At 41.1% G+C, this 17,901-nt stretch overlaps 5 protein-coding genes across 5 annotated transcripts; 2 read left to right on the top strand and 3 right to left on the bottom strand.

Moving 5' to 3' along the window:
- Positions 1-2,830: 2,830 nt before the first annotated feature.
- Positions 2,831-6,917, bottom strand: EAF01_005031 (uncharacterized protein). The gene is made up of 4 exons (XM_038913286.1): positions 6,097-6,917; positions 5,861-6,027; positions 5,330-5,802; positions 2,831-5,277 (listed from the first exon to the last, which is right to left on the bottom strand). Exons 1-4 carry the CDS (start codon positions 6,423-6,425, stop codon positions 3,760-3,762), a joined length of 2,487 nt encoding a protein of 828 aa, XP_038771372.1. The 5' UTR covers positions 6,426-6,917; the 3' UTR covers positions 2,831-3,759.
- A 5,021-nt stretch (positions 6,918-11,938) lies between these two features.
- Positions 11,939-13,296, top strand: EAF01_005030 (uncharacterized protein; the record flags this gene model as incomplete). The annotated part of the gene is made up of 3 exons (XM_038913285.1): positions 11,939-12,019; positions 12,139-12,186; positions 12,274-13,296. 3 exons carry the CDS (start codon positions 11,939-11,941, stop codon positions 13,294-13,296), a joined length of 1,152 nt encoding a protein of 383 aa, XP_038771371.1.
- Positions 13,297-14,607: 1,311 nt separating this feature from the next.
- EAF01_005029 (uncharacterized protein) lies at positions 14,608-15,459 on the bottom strand (the record flags this gene model as incomplete). Its single annotated transcript, XM_038913284.1, has 2 exons — positions 14,608-14,985; positions 15,142-15,459. 2 exons carry the CDS (start codon positions 15,457-15,459, stop codon positions 14,608-14,610), a joined length of 696 nt encoding a protein of 231 aa, XP_038771370.1.
- Positions 15,460-15,598: 139 nt separating this feature from the next.
- EAF01_005027 (uncharacterized protein) lies at positions 15,599-17,877 on the bottom strand. Its single transcript, XM_038913282.1, has 3 exons — positions 16,341-17,877; positions 16,157-16,280; positions 15,599-16,098 (listed from the first exon to the last, which is right to left on the bottom strand). Exons 1-3 carry the CDS (start codon positions 16,368-16,370, stop codon positions 15,914-15,916), a joined length of 339 nt encoding a protein of 112 aa, XP_038771368.1. The 5' UTR covers positions 16,371-17,877; the 3' UTR covers positions 15,599-15,913.
- On the top strand, positions 16,889-17,347 carry EAF01_005028 (uncharacterized protein; the record flags this gene model as incomplete). Its single annotated transcript, XM_038913283.1, has 1 exon — positions 16,889-17,347. The coding sequence occupies one exon, from the start codon at positions 16,889-16,891 to the stop codon at positions 17,345-17,347; it is 459 nt and encodes a 152-aa protein (XP_038771369.1).
- Positions 17,878-17,901: the final 24 nt, after the last annotated feature.

The raw sequence follows: 17,901 nt of genomic DNA, 5'->3' as shown, positions 1-17,901 counted from the left end.
AAAGAACATATTCACGTCGAAATGTCATCACAGCCAAGAAGTGTCAAAATTAAAGTTGAAAAGCATATTTCAGAGCAACGCTAAAAGCGAAATCTAATCAACTAATAGATCTAGCGCGGTGTGCCATCAAGATCTGAACCATGAAATGATATTAGTGCTGTACTAGATCTCGCTGGACTAAAAAACCCCAACCTTATTTCAACACTAAAAGGCACTTATGCAGGTCATAGAAGCCCGGGTTTTGCTCGCTAGAAAAGCTAGGCCCAAAATTTCGAAGTCGAGAGTCACATAAGTCTCTGACTAGGAAAACGTCGATCATCCTCTGCCAAAAGTGTTGTGCAATTTGCTAGATTACCATCAATTGCACCAAAACCATACCAGACGAAATTCGTGGCCCTACAACCTGCTCACCCAGATACATAGTAACAATCAAACTGCCACATGGCAAAATTTACTCTGCTGTCAATCATGGTTTAAGGTTCACGAGCCTCACTGATGTGGCAAATGCAGAGAAAGTTTTGGGCTCTTGCCCTTTGGCATTGGTAAGGACTCTGCCTTAACATTTCTTTTCCATTGCATTGGTGCGACTGAGTTAGCGAGATGAAAAGTAATATATCTTCTCCTCATATTGGATTTAGTAGTGAATACCACCACATATGGCTAAAAATACTGCCTAGCTCGTCAATCATATAAGAGGGAGCAGTCTCTGCAAACTTTCCAATTTTCGATAACTCACAGTGTATAAACATCAGATCATTAAGCTACTGTAGACAATTCAAATCAAAAAATACTCTCACATCTCAAAATGTTGAAACCGCCGTATGATGCCGTGCCACAAACCTCACTGCCTCCAGAAATACCTTTAGCACCTTCGACACCTGGAACACCACAATATAACGAGTTATCCCCTTAAATTGGCGGAATCTAAATCATAAATTATCCAGCACCACCACCTCTAAACAATCATTATAGCCGATTGACTCAAGAGACTCACCCCGAGCCAGATAATTGCTACACTCCTGTAATCACAACCTACAAGTCACCTTCATCAGGATCAGATGAAACAAGACCAAACAAGCAAAAATAACTCGCAGTTTGAGTTCATAATTAACATCATTGATTAACAGAAACTCAAACACCGTATGCGTATCCTCCGATGTCTTACCTCCAGAATTCTCACAACCGGGCTCACCATATTAATCGCCGTAGAAGAAGAAGAAACACTCCTAAACTTCCTCAAGGCTCACAATGACATTCGAAGCCCACCTAGATCTTATTTCCATCAAAGCTGCGAGTTCTATCAGTAGCGCGAATACCAAAGTTCGTATCGCAACCGAAAGCATTCATAATGCGACTTGGATTGTAGTAGCAACGGCTTGTTGAGTGACGAAGAATGGAAAGGACCTTTGGGATGGGCTTGTAGTCCACTGGCTGGAAAGATACAGCTTATATTACAGGATGTCGTCAATTTTAAAAATGTTTGCGATAGGAGTGTAAGTTTGAGATTTTGTATGGCTATTCCCAAATAGATGATTAATGAACTCTCTGTAGTAAACTCGGGTTTGCAAGTTGCAAGTCTTGGGATGTGGATTCTAGTATACAAGATAATGAGAACTCCTCAATGATGAAACGTGCAGAATCTGAGCCCAAGTTTAGAAAGAAAGAGGGTCTGTCGAAAGCTAGATAGCTGGTTAACATGTACACATAGGCTTGTGAGACATTCGAGGGATAAGTGAAAGATCTAAAGATTTGATAATAGTGTCATCAAGATATTTTCAATATTCAAAAAGCTCATAACAATCATCACCTCGAGTTCCCTCACACAACTTCCCCCCAAAATTCCACACATCCCCTCCCTCATCATCCATGAAACTCAACGAGCAATACTCAACTCTCCCCAGATATCCCCTCCTCCCTCTCCCATCCCATAATTACAATTCTCAATCCTCAACCCTCTCTACAAAACTCTCATTCCCACCCAACCTCTACCTCAAACACCACCTCACCTCTACCAGCATCACAAGGGCAGATCCATCACACAGAAACATACCTAGTAAGAAGATCAGAGACATTCACGATTCAAGACCAGAACTTAAACCTAGTTCTAGCAAGCCAAAAGCGAAGCTCTAAAACATAGCTCCCAGGAAAATATATGGGAACATAGAACTTACAGAAAGTCGTCTAAAGACTATATTGTATATATGGCTATACAAGCATTGAAAATTGAAATTAGACATCACGTCCTTATTATGTAAACCCTCTTCTGTATTCCAGAAATATATAGACAATCTATAAATCCAGACTCCAGAAAAGATAATATTCCATGGATAGAATAAAATTTATAACTTCTTCTTTTACGAGTAGAAATATTCACTTCGAAAAAGCAGAGCCCTTCAAACTTCAATCTCCAAACTCAAAGATATCCAGCAAAAATATCCAGCAAAATCTCCTCCGACCCCCCTTCTTCCCCAGAAAGAAAGACAGGAAAAGACAAGACATGACAAGACAAGAAAAGAAAAGATCAATCACACATCACAAATCTCTACTTACCACCAAACCACAATAGGCACATCCACCCATCCACCCATCCACCCACCCAACCACCCAACTATCTTCCTCAAACAACCAGCCCGTACAACCCACCCAAGCAACTTCTAATCTCCAATCTCCAATCCCCAAACCCACAGAACCCTAAATCTCCCACCCCATCGCATCTCCTAAGCCAACGTACAACCCAACCCAACCCATCCCCTACCCTAACCCCTTCCCCGAACCCCGCACTCAGATTCCCCATTCCCCATTCCCCACACCCAACTTACCCCAAGCTACCCCAAACCAAACCCAGCGCACCCACCACCCTCTACCGAGCAAATACCGAGGATAGCGTTACCGGGGGCCGAGTACGTACCGTGCCGTGCCGCACAGCGAGCAAATGAATATATTTTGAGCACAGATACCTGGGTACCCGAGGATAAAGCGTGCGTATATCTATCTATCTATCTATATACTCGAGTACATACAATGCATCTCCCTCTCTCTTCACTTCCCCCATTTCTCAAAACTCCACCTCATCCTCATCGTACAACGTCGAGACACAAAAATTCATCATTCCAATATTAAAATCATAATAGTATGCTGGTATCCAATCTATTCATTCATTCTTTCATAAGACCTGCTAACTGAGCAACTCTTGTAACACAAAATACAACGCCTCAAACCCATTCATAACGTTGACTGGCTGTCTATCTCCAATTCCTCTTCATTATGATCTATCCCAGATTCTCAGTCGCCGCCTGAGCGCAAACCATATACCACAGACCCATCAATCTCGTCCAACGTTCAAAACAAAAAAATTGAATACAGAGATCCAATCATTTATCCAGCACCATCCAAGCCCACCCCAATCCAACCATATATAAGAAGCGACGCCATTTTTTGATGTCAAGACATAATTCCCAAGAATTTAGCCTATCATCACGATTCAGACCTTCGTCCATGTCTAACCTCAAATTTTGCATAACGAGACTAGTGTCCATCGATAATACCTCAAAATCTCAGACCCGAACGCCAGTTACCTCCCCATCCCATGCGAATTGGCGCCAAAATTGCCCATTTCGGGTTTCATCAATAGCTACCCGACCGAACCATTTCCCAGTACACCATATGCCAAATCTTACTTATAGGATTGCTAGCTTCGACCGACCAAATATGAGGATAATCGAACGAGGAAAGCTCCACATCTGAAGCCATCAAACGAGCTTAAATGCCCAGAACATCCATGTAAGGCTGATCAAACAGCGTAAGATTATCTCCAGGTTGAGGACTAGGCATTCTGCTACCGAATCCCGGAATCTCTCTACTGAATAAATCCATATCATAAAATCCCCCCGATTCACCACCATCGTTATAGTTTATGTCCACAAATTCGAATAAGTCATTTGGATCGTGAGAGACTTTCGAGCCGTTTCCACCAAGTATAGCATCACTATCTGGAGGCGAATGAGCGAAGTGGCCATTGTACATGGCAGTTGAACTATCAACAAGAGTTCCCAAAGACTCGAAACCATTTAATTGAGTGTCGACTGGTGGTGTAATCCTTTCATCGATACACCGTTGTGCGCGTTCGAGCTGTGCCCGCTTCCTCTCATATTCCAAAACCGCTTTGCGCTTAGCATCTTCACGTCTCGCCGCTTCTCTAGCACGGCCTATGATCTCCTCCATGCCTGCTTTTCGAACGGCTGCCTCTAAGAATTGAGTAGCGTAATCCGCTGAAGAGTAATTTTCGCGCAAACTCTCAAGAACAGTCATACATAGACAGAAACCTTCTAGAGCAGGCTGTCTCTCATTCTCCTGTGGAGACCTGACCAACAACAAATGAATAATGATGGCTGGAAGTAAAGCAGTCACGCCTGTCGTAGGAAGGTATCTTTCCAGATCATAATTGTGCATGTCGTGGACAATGTTCGTAGTTCCAATAGCAGCGTTGGTCACCACCTCACGTGAAAGCGCGAATAGCGTTTGTGGTTCCGGTTGATTTGGCCCTGCAGGTAAAACTCGTGGTCTGTGCAAGGCAGAGGTCGCAGTGAAATAAATCATATGCAACAACGAAGATGCCACAAATAAGGGTTTCCCACTGTTTCCTTTTCTCAACTGATTCGAGTAGACACATGCTTGGGGAAGATTTTTCTTCCATAAATCGAGTGCCAAATCGCATTGCTCGACCTCTTCTGACGACGCCGACTTCTTGGGAAACAGCATAGTTTGTGATGTAGTATTTTCAGATTGACTGGAAGCACTTTGATGTCTTCCAAGAACCGAGTACTGCGCCACCAAAATTTGGCTGATACATAGACACAATTCAGCTTTTGAGATACACATGAGAGCCAACTCTCGTTGAGCCTCAACATCTCTTATCAAAGAACATTTCGAAGAAACTATAGAAATACGGGGATCGAGCGCCTTGATCTCGAAATCACCTTCAACCAACATTGGTACATCACAATCTTCATCCTTGACCCTAGTCGGACGTCTCATTCCCAATGCGATGAGTCGATCTCTCATAAAACATGACCACCATACTCGTTTTCTTAGGTTATGGTCAGCGTCCATTGCCTTCGGATCCCGATGCAATGCAAGCGTATACGCATGGTCAATCGCTCTGCCCATCCAATGCCAAGTGTCTTTGTGATCCTCGGGTGTTTCGTACCAGTACGTCATGAGAAGGAGTGATTGCACTACATTTAGCATGTCGTTCTCGTAGTCTAGATCATACAGAACCTAGATATTGTCAGTATTGCTCAAAGTAGGCCCCTGCTAGCTTGTGACATACTCTGGCCCTCTGGAAGAACGCTTTCCTCGCTGCTTTCCTCGTACGATGCCCAGCGCGTTTCAAGCTTTCCATGTCCACAAAGGCCGTCCCAGAAAACATTATTGATTGAAAAAGCAAGAGACTCATTGTGCCAGATCTCCCTTCATCATTGATAATCTGTAAAACTTTGTGTAATTCTAGAAGTGGCATATATGGATAAATGTATTCGATGAAGGCTTGAAGCAAAGCGTTTCGTAATGAAGGTTCGGGAATAAATAATGCGCTTTTCGCCCACAGATAGTCTATATCGACAGAGGTCATTTTCGAAGGGAGGGGGTTGATGTATGCCGGAAGTGAATGCTTCAATAAAGGAGGTGGAGAGGATGCCAGACGTGTGCGAACCAGATCGCCGGTGATAGAAGCTCGATTCGCAAGCTGTGCTAGCTGTTGCCCATCAATACTGGTGTCTTCTTTCGGATGAAGGGCTGACTGGTCTGGTGTTATTAGTATGTTATCCAGCACAAGTCGTGTTCTGAAAGAGCCCCTGCTTACAGATTGAATGAGGCACATGCTCATGTGAATGCTGAGGTTGGGATGTGACGCTGGGCCCAGATGCCCGTCTTATCTCATTATTTGGCCCTTGTTGGGGATATACAATACCGTCCGTGTAGGCTTGGAGGGGAACTGCTTCGGCGATATCGCTACCACCTCGTTTGGTTCTGCTCGTTGCATATGTCAATAAAACATACGATTTTGAGAATTATGGCTTAACCGTCTGTATAACCAACCTTCTCCGTTTACTTCCAGGGACTAAGCATTGTATTCCATCAATTGCGCAGTTGTTACATAGTCTTTCTCCAGCGTCATTGACGCGCTCACTACGCTCCACATCACACCGTACTTTTCGACTTCTACAATTTGTGCATGCGAATGAGGAACGTTTTTTCTTTTCCGAAACCGCGGCTTCTCCTCCATCTACCGACTTCCTCTTTTTCGACTTAGCACTGGGAGATTGTGGGTGGGATAATTGGGTTCCGGAAGGTTCTCCCGTTGCCAAATCTCGTAGCTCCTCCTCGTGCACAGCGGATTGCAATAAGCTCAAAGATGCAGGATCCATTGTGTTACTGGTAGAATTGTGTGAGACAAGAAAGGTTTATAGACCAAGTACTTTTGAGGAGTACAGGAAGCATGCGGAAATCGACCAGGTGTAGAAAAGCCAATAATTATGTAGACGAGAATGAAGGGGTCGGTTTGGCATGTGATCTGAAGATGATAATACTGAGATTGTATATTTCAATTTGGTTGCTTCTGATTGCACAGTAGTAATATCCCCAACTAGAATTAATGATAATGATATATATGACCGAGGGGAAAATGAAAAACGATCGGAAGGGGTGGAAAAGGGAGCTCCCAACTATATAAGGTTGTAGAAATTGTACAGGACACTACTCGTAAAGAAATAATATACCTAGCATCTGGTATTTATATTTATTGAACTCTGTTTTTGTGGAGGACAGAGCAAGGATAAAAAGCTTCTACCGTGAGGGGAGTTGGGAGATCGCAGGCATATGAGATATGAGACTAAGTGGAAACAGAAAATTGAATCGCGTGGATCAAAGTCTTATTGATATCTAATAAATATTCTGCACTCAAACGTTGGTCTTGACTTATTATGTTATAATGAAGGGCATTCCTTAATACACCTCCTGCACCTGCACCTGCGAGTAGGCCGCGTACCGGTGTGTACCACAGGCAGATAGATGATAGTGTGAGGGAATTGACATTTTTGCCAAGCTCATATACCCATCTACGATGTAGTATCTATATAAAGCCTACCGTATTTCGTGTCCAGAGCATAGAAATGTATTCTTCCTCGCTCGTCTGAAACTCATCTAACAACTTAGACGATCTGAAAAGAATCGGATAGCATTTCGTACTTCCTTCATTTATTGTATCAATAACGTCTCCCCACCAAAGCTAAAATCCCCTCGATCCCCTCCTACTCCGCACAGTTCTTCTTCAGAGCTAAGGTACTTAATAGTATCCAATTAGATTGAAGGCATTGTTATTCTGGCCTAGATTTGAAGCCTCATATCAAACAAAATCCATGGACGATAGCGCGAATAGTGAGTGACCTTTCCTGGAATCCCCCCCCTTGAAAAGGACGGCACAAGAGTCAAGGTTTCATTTACTGGGCATCCCACCTCCCACATCTCCGCAAAAAGATGGAAAATATCGAGATTGAGGTTACGAGTTAGTGTAAGAAAAGAAAAGGTACCTCGACGCCTTTTTCGCACAGCAATGGCTTATGTCGATCAGCGGCAATGTAGGATGCAACGGGTTTATGACCATGTGGCATTGGAAATGTTAATCGTAATCGGCATTAAAAATCAATCGACAATGCGTGCGATTGAGGTGCGAGCAGTTAGTTACCTCTGTCTCAACCTCAGTCTCTAGAAATAGAAAGGGAAAGTGTTTGCTAGATATCCTTATCGGTATTAGTTTCCTGACTAGTGTTGGGCGGATTATATATTTTAAGAAATTATTATATAGTCATATAATATACGGTAATAACCCCATATAGCATCATTCCATGTATTAATACCTCAAATGTCAGGAATATAACCAAAATAACCTCAACTAGTATTTTTGATATTTCAGTCTCGACTTTTTTTTGGTAATGTTGTTATTCTAGTTTCGATTTAACTTAAATAAAAAATTAATATTCTAATCTCAAAAATATATGATATTCTAGTCTCGATTTGATTTGAATAAAAAATTAATATTCTAATCTCAAAAATATATAATATTCTGATCTCAAATTGATTTAATATTCTAATCTCAAACTGATTTAATATTCTAATTTCAAATTGATTTGATATTTTAATTTTAAAAATCATATGTTATTTTGATCTCAAAAATCATATATTATTTTAATTTTAAAAGTTATATTCTGATTATAATATAATATAAAGTATATTAAATAATTATAAACTACAAATCTATAGACTTAAGATCTCTTTTTAAATTTTTTAGATTTATAAATATCTTTCTTTCCCTTTTTTTTTGTATTTTCTTTTCTTATTTTTCTTATTTTTCTTAGTCTTTTTCTTCTTCTTCTTCTTCTTCTTCTTTTTCTTCTTCTTATTCTTATTTATACTCTTAATTAAAACCAGAATATGAATATTCTTATGAATTTGAATTAAATTAACACTTTTCAAATTGAGATTAGAATAGTAATATTTTGAAAATCAAAACGATCTGAAATAGTATATACTAGACTCCAACTAGTACTTTTGATATTTGAGGTATCAATATATGAAATAATACTATATAAGGTTATTACTATATAATATAATAGTTTTTAATTGTTATATATTATTATACTAAGATTATAGTACGTGATTTTCATGTGAATTATATTCTTATTCAGGTTTTATATATCTTCAAAATTCATTTAAAATCTTTTAATTTTTCTTTAAGATCTCTACTTTATAACAAGAGATATAATTAATTTAATTTTTATTATTTAATCTTTCGTATAATACAGACGTCTTAATTCGTAGTAGTATATATACTAGTCGTCGGGGAAAAAGAATTTTCAGATTACGAATTCGTAGAATTTCTTTTTTCTTATTAATTATTATAGAATTTTAAAACCCTATAAATTCGTAGACTTTAAACTCTTTTTTTCCGACGATTAGTACTAATTCTAATTCTAATTCGATATATATATAATAAATATCATAGTGATAATATAGTATAATATATTATATATATAATGACTAGTCCTTAAATCCTCGACCTTCGCTACGCTTGAATCTAAATAATTAATTTAAATAATCAATTAAATTTATATAATTCATTTAATATTCTTATTATTTCTTTTTTATTAGGTTTATTAGGTTTATTAGGTTTACTAGATTTAATAGATTTATTCTAACTAATACATTTAATTTATTAGATTTATTAGATCGAATCTATCTCACATAAACAGGTGCACAGACCACCACCTCAAAAAGCATAAAATCTCTGAATAGCTTCAAGGTTCACATTCTCATTCAATCTAATGATTCTTTTCAACTTCATAATTCTAAAAGCTGCAACGTAGGTCCGGATGCCTAGAAAAATGATTTCACATTGCTGTCGCTCCCCTTATCATTTCTCCGGCAGCGAGGGGCCGGAGAATAAGCTCGTATATTATAATGAGCTGACGATGATTATACTTTCTAGAATTACAAATCGCCCAACACTATTCCTGACCCCAAGTAAGGACTTGCCCCACCATTGATGCTTTGAGCGGCTTTTAGCGGAAGTGGAACACTCACCTAGTGATCACTCAATCACTTGATCAGAACCATTGGAGCAAAATAAGAGGAAACCCTAACTAACATTTTGCCATGGCTTTCGTGTTCCTTCGGTTTCAATTTCGATACCTACGAGCCCTACCTAGAACCTTCATCTGCACATCTACAACACCTTCAAACATCAGTGAATATAATAAGACTCAATGATTCTCCGACGACGAGCTTCCCCATGAAGAAGGTTGAACAATATAATCGATCTAGCTGCACCTGTCCGAAAGAGAAGTGTGACACATCCCCAGATTCGGAAATATGCCGTTCTCAATTCCAATTTTCTAAGATTTGGCATAAAGCCATCAACAAATGGCTCACACGATTCGTTTCGGCGCAGTGGAGATTCCATTTTAAATAATACTTGGTCTTGGCTCCCAAGTAGGCCATGGTAGAATTTGTACTTGGTGATTACCGAGCTTAACCGGACAAAAGGGGCGTGCACAAGCACTGGGCATGTGTGCTTTCGTAATCTTGAGACAATTAATTTGTGATGAACAAAAAACAGATGCATGTGAGGATAGATGGACAGATGGACCGACGTTTGATGCAGAAGAGTTGTCTACGCCCGTAGGATTTGAGTTTCCATAGATAGACAGATAGATAGACGGACGTGAGAAGGAGAAGCAATGTATCTTGAATGTCTACGTCCGTAGGATTTGATAGATCTTCCTCAGGAGTCAGGGTTTAGAATAGGAGTAGGAATACGGTGTATCCGGGTATCGTTCTCGGGATTTCCGTGATGTGGATGAACATGGTTTCTGTTGGCTTTCCCTGCCAATGCTGTGAAAGTGCTGAATCTACATCGTACAATTGGTAGTGGTTCTGGACAGACCCGTCCTCGAGCCGTCCTCGCCATCTAAGAGCTGTCTTTAGAAAAGGGATGATGAATCCGGTTGACGAGTCACGCTAGTACTAGCTATCCGCACCTTGATAGATTAATGATGGACGTCAAGGCTGTTTCTGAACATTATATAAGAACTTATATGTGGACAGTGTATGCGGATGGAGCACATATGGCTGGATTATTCTAAAGGTTTCACTTCTCTGATGAGTGATGAGTCGCCATACGACATAGGAGTCACGGGTCACGGGTCACGGGTCATAACTGTTAAACACCATCGAAGTCTCTTTCCAAAAGATCATGGGGCAGAAATAGACACATCCAGCATTGCAGTCTCTACGGAAGAAGTGTAAGAGCAAATTGATTTACCAAGGGCCTTGGTCAATTGGAGTTCCAGCCAAGGTATCTACTCCAAATTGTAATTCCTTCCTAGAGCATTATTCACGCTCACTCAATCGATCAATCCTGTAGTACACAATGGGTACTATTTAGTTGTTTGATCAGACCTCGTGGACGTGCTTCTCCAAAAAAAGATATGAAACAGGACACAGGACACAGGACAACAGGATACATCCCTTCCCAACATATCTATTATCTAACCTTACACACGTGAAATCCAATTTTCACATCTCCGAGTTGAGAAAGCCGTCTTCTCTTATCTTTCTCTTTTCGGACGTAAAAACCGTTTGACTCCCCTCTTCATCCACCATTTCATGCACAGAGTTCTCAATCAGGTCAAAGAGATACTGTATCTCTCTGATGCCCGCTATGGTGTGCTTGCCTTGCCGTATTACCCTTTCACTCACGTCACCATTTTTAACCGCCATCCACTTTTTATCATGACGTCGATTATCGATTGTCGATTTCAACAAATATTCCGAGTTAACTTTTAATAAGTCCTCTCAGCTGTCAACCATCAACTCTATCGGCGATAATATCGATGATATCAATGATTGTTCGATGATATCGGTCAATTGTTTTTCTGTCTAAATGCCACGATCTTTTCTTGGCAAAGATTACTTGTTCGTTCTAGAATTCCATTCTCTACTACATGCTAATTCATCCTTTCCCGTCCCAATTGGCTCTTTCCCCATCAAAGGAATTCTCAAGACGAAAAGAATGACCTCATCCCTTTTCTTTGGCGGCTCATTGCTCCTGCCGCTTAGAATCAGCTGCAGATGAAGACTAGGTGGGATTTATCTTGTTTGTTGACTTGAATTGACGTGAAATTCGATATTACAAATCCCAAATTCGAAGCGATTATAATAACTCGAACTCCGTCTGTCTGTCTGTCTGATGTATGAAGAAGCAGAAGAAGCAGAAGAATCACAGCAAGAAAAAATTCTAGATTACCATCAAGCACTCCATCAACACTTTTCTACGCAATTAAACCAGTTTAATCAAGTCATTCAAAGCAGACTCTTCTCCAATATGTCTTCAAGCGTTCCTGACCAGATCGAGGGATTCACCATCTCCTCCACCAAGAACTGGAGTGATTTCAAGAAGGCTAAGGTATGTTTCCCCTCAATCATTCAAGTGCTTTGAAGAAAAACAACTCTTCTCGTGGGGCTTTCAGTCCCGGCTCATCAAGAGACGTGCCACACCATACTATTTACTAACAACTCTTTTAGTTCCCCGCCAAGACATTCGAAGCACATGATGTCGATATCGTCAATGAGGTTCGTATGTCTTTACATACTTTGCGCTCCCATTCACAACCCTAGTGTATTCTGATAATGGCTTACTGACTTTCCATCTGGATATAGTGCTGTGGAGTCTGCGGTTCTGATGTTCACACCATCACCGGTGGTTGGGGCGATCTAGCCACTACCCCTCTCTGTGTCGGCCACGAAATCATCGGAAAAGTCCTCCGAGTCGGCGAGAAAGTAACGCTCGTCAAGCCCGGTGACCGTGTTGGTGTTGGTGCTCAAGTCCAATCCTGCATGCAATGCCCACAATGCAAGAGCGACAATGAGAACTACTGTCCTAAGATGGTTGATACGTATATGGCACCTTACAATGAGGATGAGGGCCACAGTGATCAACCCATGAAGGATAGCAATGGAAACCAAATCTTCTCACAAGGAGGTTATTCCAGTCATTCGAGAGTGCACGAACAATTCGTTTTCAAGGTTCCAGACGGACTTGCATCGACTGATGCAGCACCAATGATGTGTGCTGGTCTCACCACATACTCACCTCTTGTCCGTGCGGGCACCGGACCCGGCAAGAAAGTTGCCATTCTTGGTATTGGTGGACTTGGACATTTTGGTATTCTCTGGGCCAAAGCCTTGGGAGCCGAAGTCTGGGCTCTATCCCACTCCCCAAACAAGAAAGAACAAGCTTTGAAATTGGGAGCTGATCATTTCGTTTCCACTCAAGACAAAGATTGGCAAAAGCCCCTTGCTTTTACCTTCAACTTCATCCTCAACTGTGCAGATATGACGAATGAGTTTAATCTCACTGCTTACATGTCTACTCTTGCCGTCAATGGAGAATTCCACAATGTCGGTCTTCCAGATAAGCCACTTCCCGAATTGATGGCGCAAGATTTCGTTAGCAATGGTTGCAAGATTGCTGCATCACATATTGGTTCGCGCAAGGAAGCTCAAGCTATGTTGCAATTGGCGGCTGATAAGAAGATCAAGCCTATGATTGAGACGATTGATATCAGTGAGGAGGGTTGCAAGAAGGCGGTTGAGAAGGTCAAGGTCAATGATGTTAGATATCGCATCACCTTGACTGGCTTTGAGAAGGCCTTTGGTACGAAGGTTGATTACAACAACTAATGAATGGTAATAACAGAATGCGGCATTGGGATGTTAAGAGATGAAGGAGCAGGTTTATGTCAATAATGGTTACACTGTACATTAGTTATGAAACGATAAAAGCAATGAAGATATTAATGAAGCATCAGTAAATTTTGTTGATGAGGTATAATTTGCTTCCAAGCCCTCAGCATTTTGCAGATATGTAACAGAACCTTATTTGGCTCTTCAAAGCTGAATAGAAGTGGTGATAGGATGGGAACAAAGACTCGCATTCGCGGTCAAGCGGAATGAGCTGAGATCAGATGGAATGGAATGAGACATCGGTACTCTCGCACAAATCCAACAACCGATATTTACCTATCTAGCTTCCTGTCCAGACTCAACGAGACAGATATTTCAATACCTAGGTAGGCAGTGGGATACACGAAGAGGAATAATCGTGAAGAAAGAAGGCAACTTGTAACTACCTATGTCAAAGGACAGAGAGAGAGAGAGATGTATATCGAACGAGTAATGGTTTTCTTTTCAAATATAGCCGGCACTCTTTCCGATTATATTAGATGATAGATATATAGTAGGTAGGGGATTCTGTGTGTTAACCTATAGATGTTTTTCCGTTGAGAATGGTCAACATGATTCAAAAATTACATCATCAAATGAGAAATAACGCCTAACAAGAGTAACTTGAACAGCTAGTTCCGTGTATAGATGGCATTATACACTATGATTATTGAAACCCCTAGATTGATGTAACTCCCATTTCCAGCGCTTGTGGAAGACCAAGGTGTTCTTTAACGCCTAATGAGAGTTCAATGCCCGAGAAATCTCCAAAATCAAGATGCCAAATGAGCCTGCGGAGTCCTTCGAAATTCCCCTTTCTGTCAAGTGAATTCGGGATCAAATCGTCCCGAAACACCCATCATCCCGAAAATCCATCATGTAATTTCCCCCCAAAACAAAGATCCGGTGCTAAAAAATTGGAAAAATTCTTTCGAGACAAAGTGCGCCATTTCGAATAAACACACGCGTTCGAATCCATCGTCAAATTTTGCGCATAGAAAAAGACGTTATGATACTGATCAACACTCCATATCGTCATTGAATCCATTCGCTCACCCATGCACTCGAGTCTCAAAGAAATTAGGTTGTATAGCATTCGAGAATTCGCCATGCGAGTCAATACAAATTGTCGTTCGGTGTCTTCCTTCGCGAGTAAAAGTTGTATCGAGGCTTGAATATATTTCGTTGAGAAAATTTATTTTCGATTCGGTTCAGGGCCATGGATTTTCTTCCTTTTACCAAGGGGCTCCTTCTGAGGAACCACTTTGCTTACGATTTGAATAAATCAAATTCCTCTCTACCCTTACTGACCCATTCATCTTCTAAACTAGCCTGAGAACCTCGACGGGGACAAGTTATATGCCAGTGTATTATCATCTTTGGAATCATCGGTTCATCATATCCAACTTCTGGGTTTCGATACTCTTTTTCGACCTCAGGACCAGACATTTGTAGCCAATGTTTTCTTCTCAAACACCATTCTTGTGCTATGTCCCAAACCATTCCCATTCTAAGACCATCAGGACATGGCAGAATGACTGTTTGTTGCATAATTCCACTTCGATCATACTTAATTCTCTCTATCGCAAATTGATAACAAGGAGGTTGAAATACGAGCATATTGCGCCAGCTTGCATCGGCTCTCTGCTGTAATTAATGTTAGTAAGTCGCCGAAATGGTAGCTTTCGATGATAGATTGATTGGGACTGAGACAAGAAATCAAGCCATGGCACAGCATCAAAAGCTGAAGTAAAAAACCAACAAAAAAACCAGGACGGAGCAGTCCAGAAACTGTAGACTTACAAAAGCGTCGAGATTTCTCTTCCATGGTAAAGTGTCGAATGCGGTTGAGTCAAGTACATTACGATTCGATATAAGATTGAAATCAAAAAATATACCGAATTGTTTTTCTAAAAGATCTGACCATGTCGACGGTCCATTATGTATCGCAGGTCGAAACCATTGAGCTCTTTCAAGTGACGGTGAGGTAAGGGCTACCCCCCAACTTCTGCACACAAGTGGAATTGTGGATAAAAGACAAGTCTGGGGAAGATAAGATAAGACTTCGTGGAGAAGCTCTGGTATTGAGAATACCCTTGATGCTGCTGAGGTTTCAGTCATGATGAATGAAATGTATGTGCTTTGATGCGATTTGAAAGAGTGAAGAGTTGAAGTGAAGCTTTTAAAAGTATATAGGAGGATATGAAAGAAAGAAAGAAAATGCGAAAATACCAGCCAGTGTCAGCATGCCATAGGTGTTGTCTTACGCTAGATCATCGCATGTTCTGTACGGGACCAATATTCCCTTGTTCCATTCATGCGGGGGTTGGTGCGGGAAACCTTGATGGGCAGCTGAATGTGAACAAACGATTCGAGCACCACACAACACACGTCACTAACTCAATATATTGAGAGGGAAAGGGATCCATCTTGGCAGTGATGTCGAATGTGTCAATTTGGATTGTCAACTAGGTATTCTGCGAGATGATGATATTCGTAACTCCTAACGCCGCCTTCCTGGGTATCTTGATCTTGGTATCTTATAACGGTTGGAAAAGGTTGGAAAAGCGACTCATCATTTGGTCTTTGTGCGACCTTTTCCATTTTCATTGGTAGATTTCGCTTTCTCTTGGTCGACAAAATCCTTGATTATATCGTGTAACGCATCATTCCTTCTTGTAACGAGTAACACATCGTCGGTTGTGATGGTTGATCGTCCAGCGTGTCGGGAGAAACTTTCGAGATCCATCGTTACGTTCTCTAAGACGTATCTCAATGAGAAGGGATTGCTTGATAGATGAAGATGGGTTGAACACACCTATTTGATGCCATACCATCTCAGTCAATGCTCCTATGAATTGATTCGTAGCATTTGAATTGAGTCGCACGGCTTCTTCTTCCACAATCTTTCCAATTGAAAACCAAAGTGCTGCTTTGAGTCGCTGCGAAGGACATTGTCAGTAAGATGAGAGATATGAGAGACTCGATATACGATTACTCACTTCATGGAGCTCATCATCGATCTGAGGCATCTTTGCAGAGATAATGCGGTATCGTAGGTGGTAAAGTCAAGTAACGAGGTCAAAATGTCAATAGCTCGAGAATCACCTTTCTATCTTCTGTCTCCCGATCAATTGAAAAATCACTTGTCGCGTTAACTTATCTGAGATAACGCGTTTACCGCAGTCAAGCCGGGACCCTTAGTACCTCGACGGCCCCTGGAACTAAAAATTCTAGAATCCACATTAATATTCCCATTTCCCTCAATTTCACTGCGCTGTCATTAATTTCTTCAAAAAGACACATTTTACATTCTCTTCCCTTCTCGTTCAGGGATCTCCAAATCTATCTCAAGGTTACACCGTGTCTCAAGTTTTACATCATTCTACTGTATGATATAATCCAATTCGTCTTAAATAATCTCCCATACACACCCACCGACTTTCCTTGAAACCCCATTATTTACTGACCGCATCATTCATCTCTCCAAATTCAGTCCTCAAACAACACCGTACTAGATCATTCGAATCACCGTCAATCCTCAAGAAACATGGCGGAATTTATCACCAATCTCATAGAAATGGGAGCTGCCAATTTCTACCGAAACACAACAGGAGCTTTCGCACAAATGAAAGATATGGAACTTCAAAAATGGATTCGAATCGTCGCAGTGGTTGGAGCATACCTTCTCATTCGGCCATATTTCATCAACCTTGGCGCGAAGAAACAAGAGACAGAATATGCCAAAGCCAGAGCTGAACATGCGGAACAGAAGGAAAAGGAAAAGCATGTTGGCGCAAATTCCTTTAGAGGTTCGGCCAAGTGTACCGAGGATACCGACAGCGAGGGGGATGCCAAGGCCACCTCGAGTGATGTCAAATGGGGCGGCAAGGCACGCAAGAAGCAAAGACAGGCAATCAGGAAGATTTTGGAACAGGAGGAGATGTTAAGAAAACAACAACAAGAGGACGATGAGGATAAGGATATTCAAGAATTCTTGCACGATTAGGGCCAGAGATGCGAATAGCTTGCTTGGGTAATGCATAGGGATGTATACTATAAAGGGGGGATTATATATTGTCAATCTTAATATCGAACTTGTACACACTTCCCTTCATGTGTTTTTAGGAGGAGGATTTACTCGCTTTCAAATTTCTACTCGCCCTATCATGAAATCATCATGGAATCATCATTTCCTCCCTAAAGAGAGTTAGCCAGTGATAGAGGAGAATGAGACGAACAATCGGAAGTCTCCAAGGACCTGCGGCAACTAAACTGTCAAAAGTCTGGGGTGGAGGGGGGTAAACTTGGGACTGTATTCTTACTGGACAGATGTTCGAAATGGAGGATCGATAAAGCTGTTCTATGGTCCCAATTCTTGGGGCAAAATATCCAGAGCACCATTCAAATGTAGCCTCTCAACGATGCCATTTCCTACATTGCGTACATTGCTTACTTAGATCCACCACTCTTTAGCACGACGTCACCAGATCGCTTTATTAGTAGTAGTAGTATTCTATATTATATACAACTTTCCAACGCCTTCTTTTATATGTAGGATCT

The sequence above is a fragment of the Botrytis porri genome (genome assembly GCF_014898465.1).
Source record: "Botrytis porri strain MUCL 3234 chromosome Unknown BPOR_006, whole genome shotgun sequence".
Lineage (NCBI taxonomy): Eukaryota > Fungi > Ascomycota > Leotiomycetes > Helotiales > Sclerotiniaceae > Botrytis > Botrytis porri.
This window is presented reverse-complemented; position numbering and strand designations above follow the sequence as displayed.

Coding starts and splice junctions, on each gene's coding strand:
- EAF01_005031 (XM_038913286.1), bottom strand. CDS start 6,425: ATGGATCCTGCATCTTTGAGCTTATTGCAATCCGCTGTGCACGAGGAG. Junction 6,028..6,096: donor CCTGGAAGTAAACGGAGAAG/GTTGGTTATACA, acceptor TGCAACGAGCAG/AACCAAACGAGGTGGTAGCG. Junction 5,803..5,860: donor GCATGTGCCTCATTCAATCT/GTAAGCAGGGGC, acceptor TAATAACACCAG/ACCAGTCAGCCCTTCATCCG.
- EAF01_005027 (XM_038913282.1), bottom strand. CDS start 16,370: ATGCCTCAGATCGATGATGAGCTCCATGAA. Junction 16,281..16,340: donor TCGATGATGAGCTCCATGAA/GTGAGTAATCGT, acceptor TGTCCTTCGCAG/CGACTCAAAGCAGCACTTTG. Junction 16,099..16,156: donor GATGGTATGGCATCAAATAG/GTGTGTTCAACC, acceptor GATACGTCTTAG/AGAACGTAACGATGGATCTC.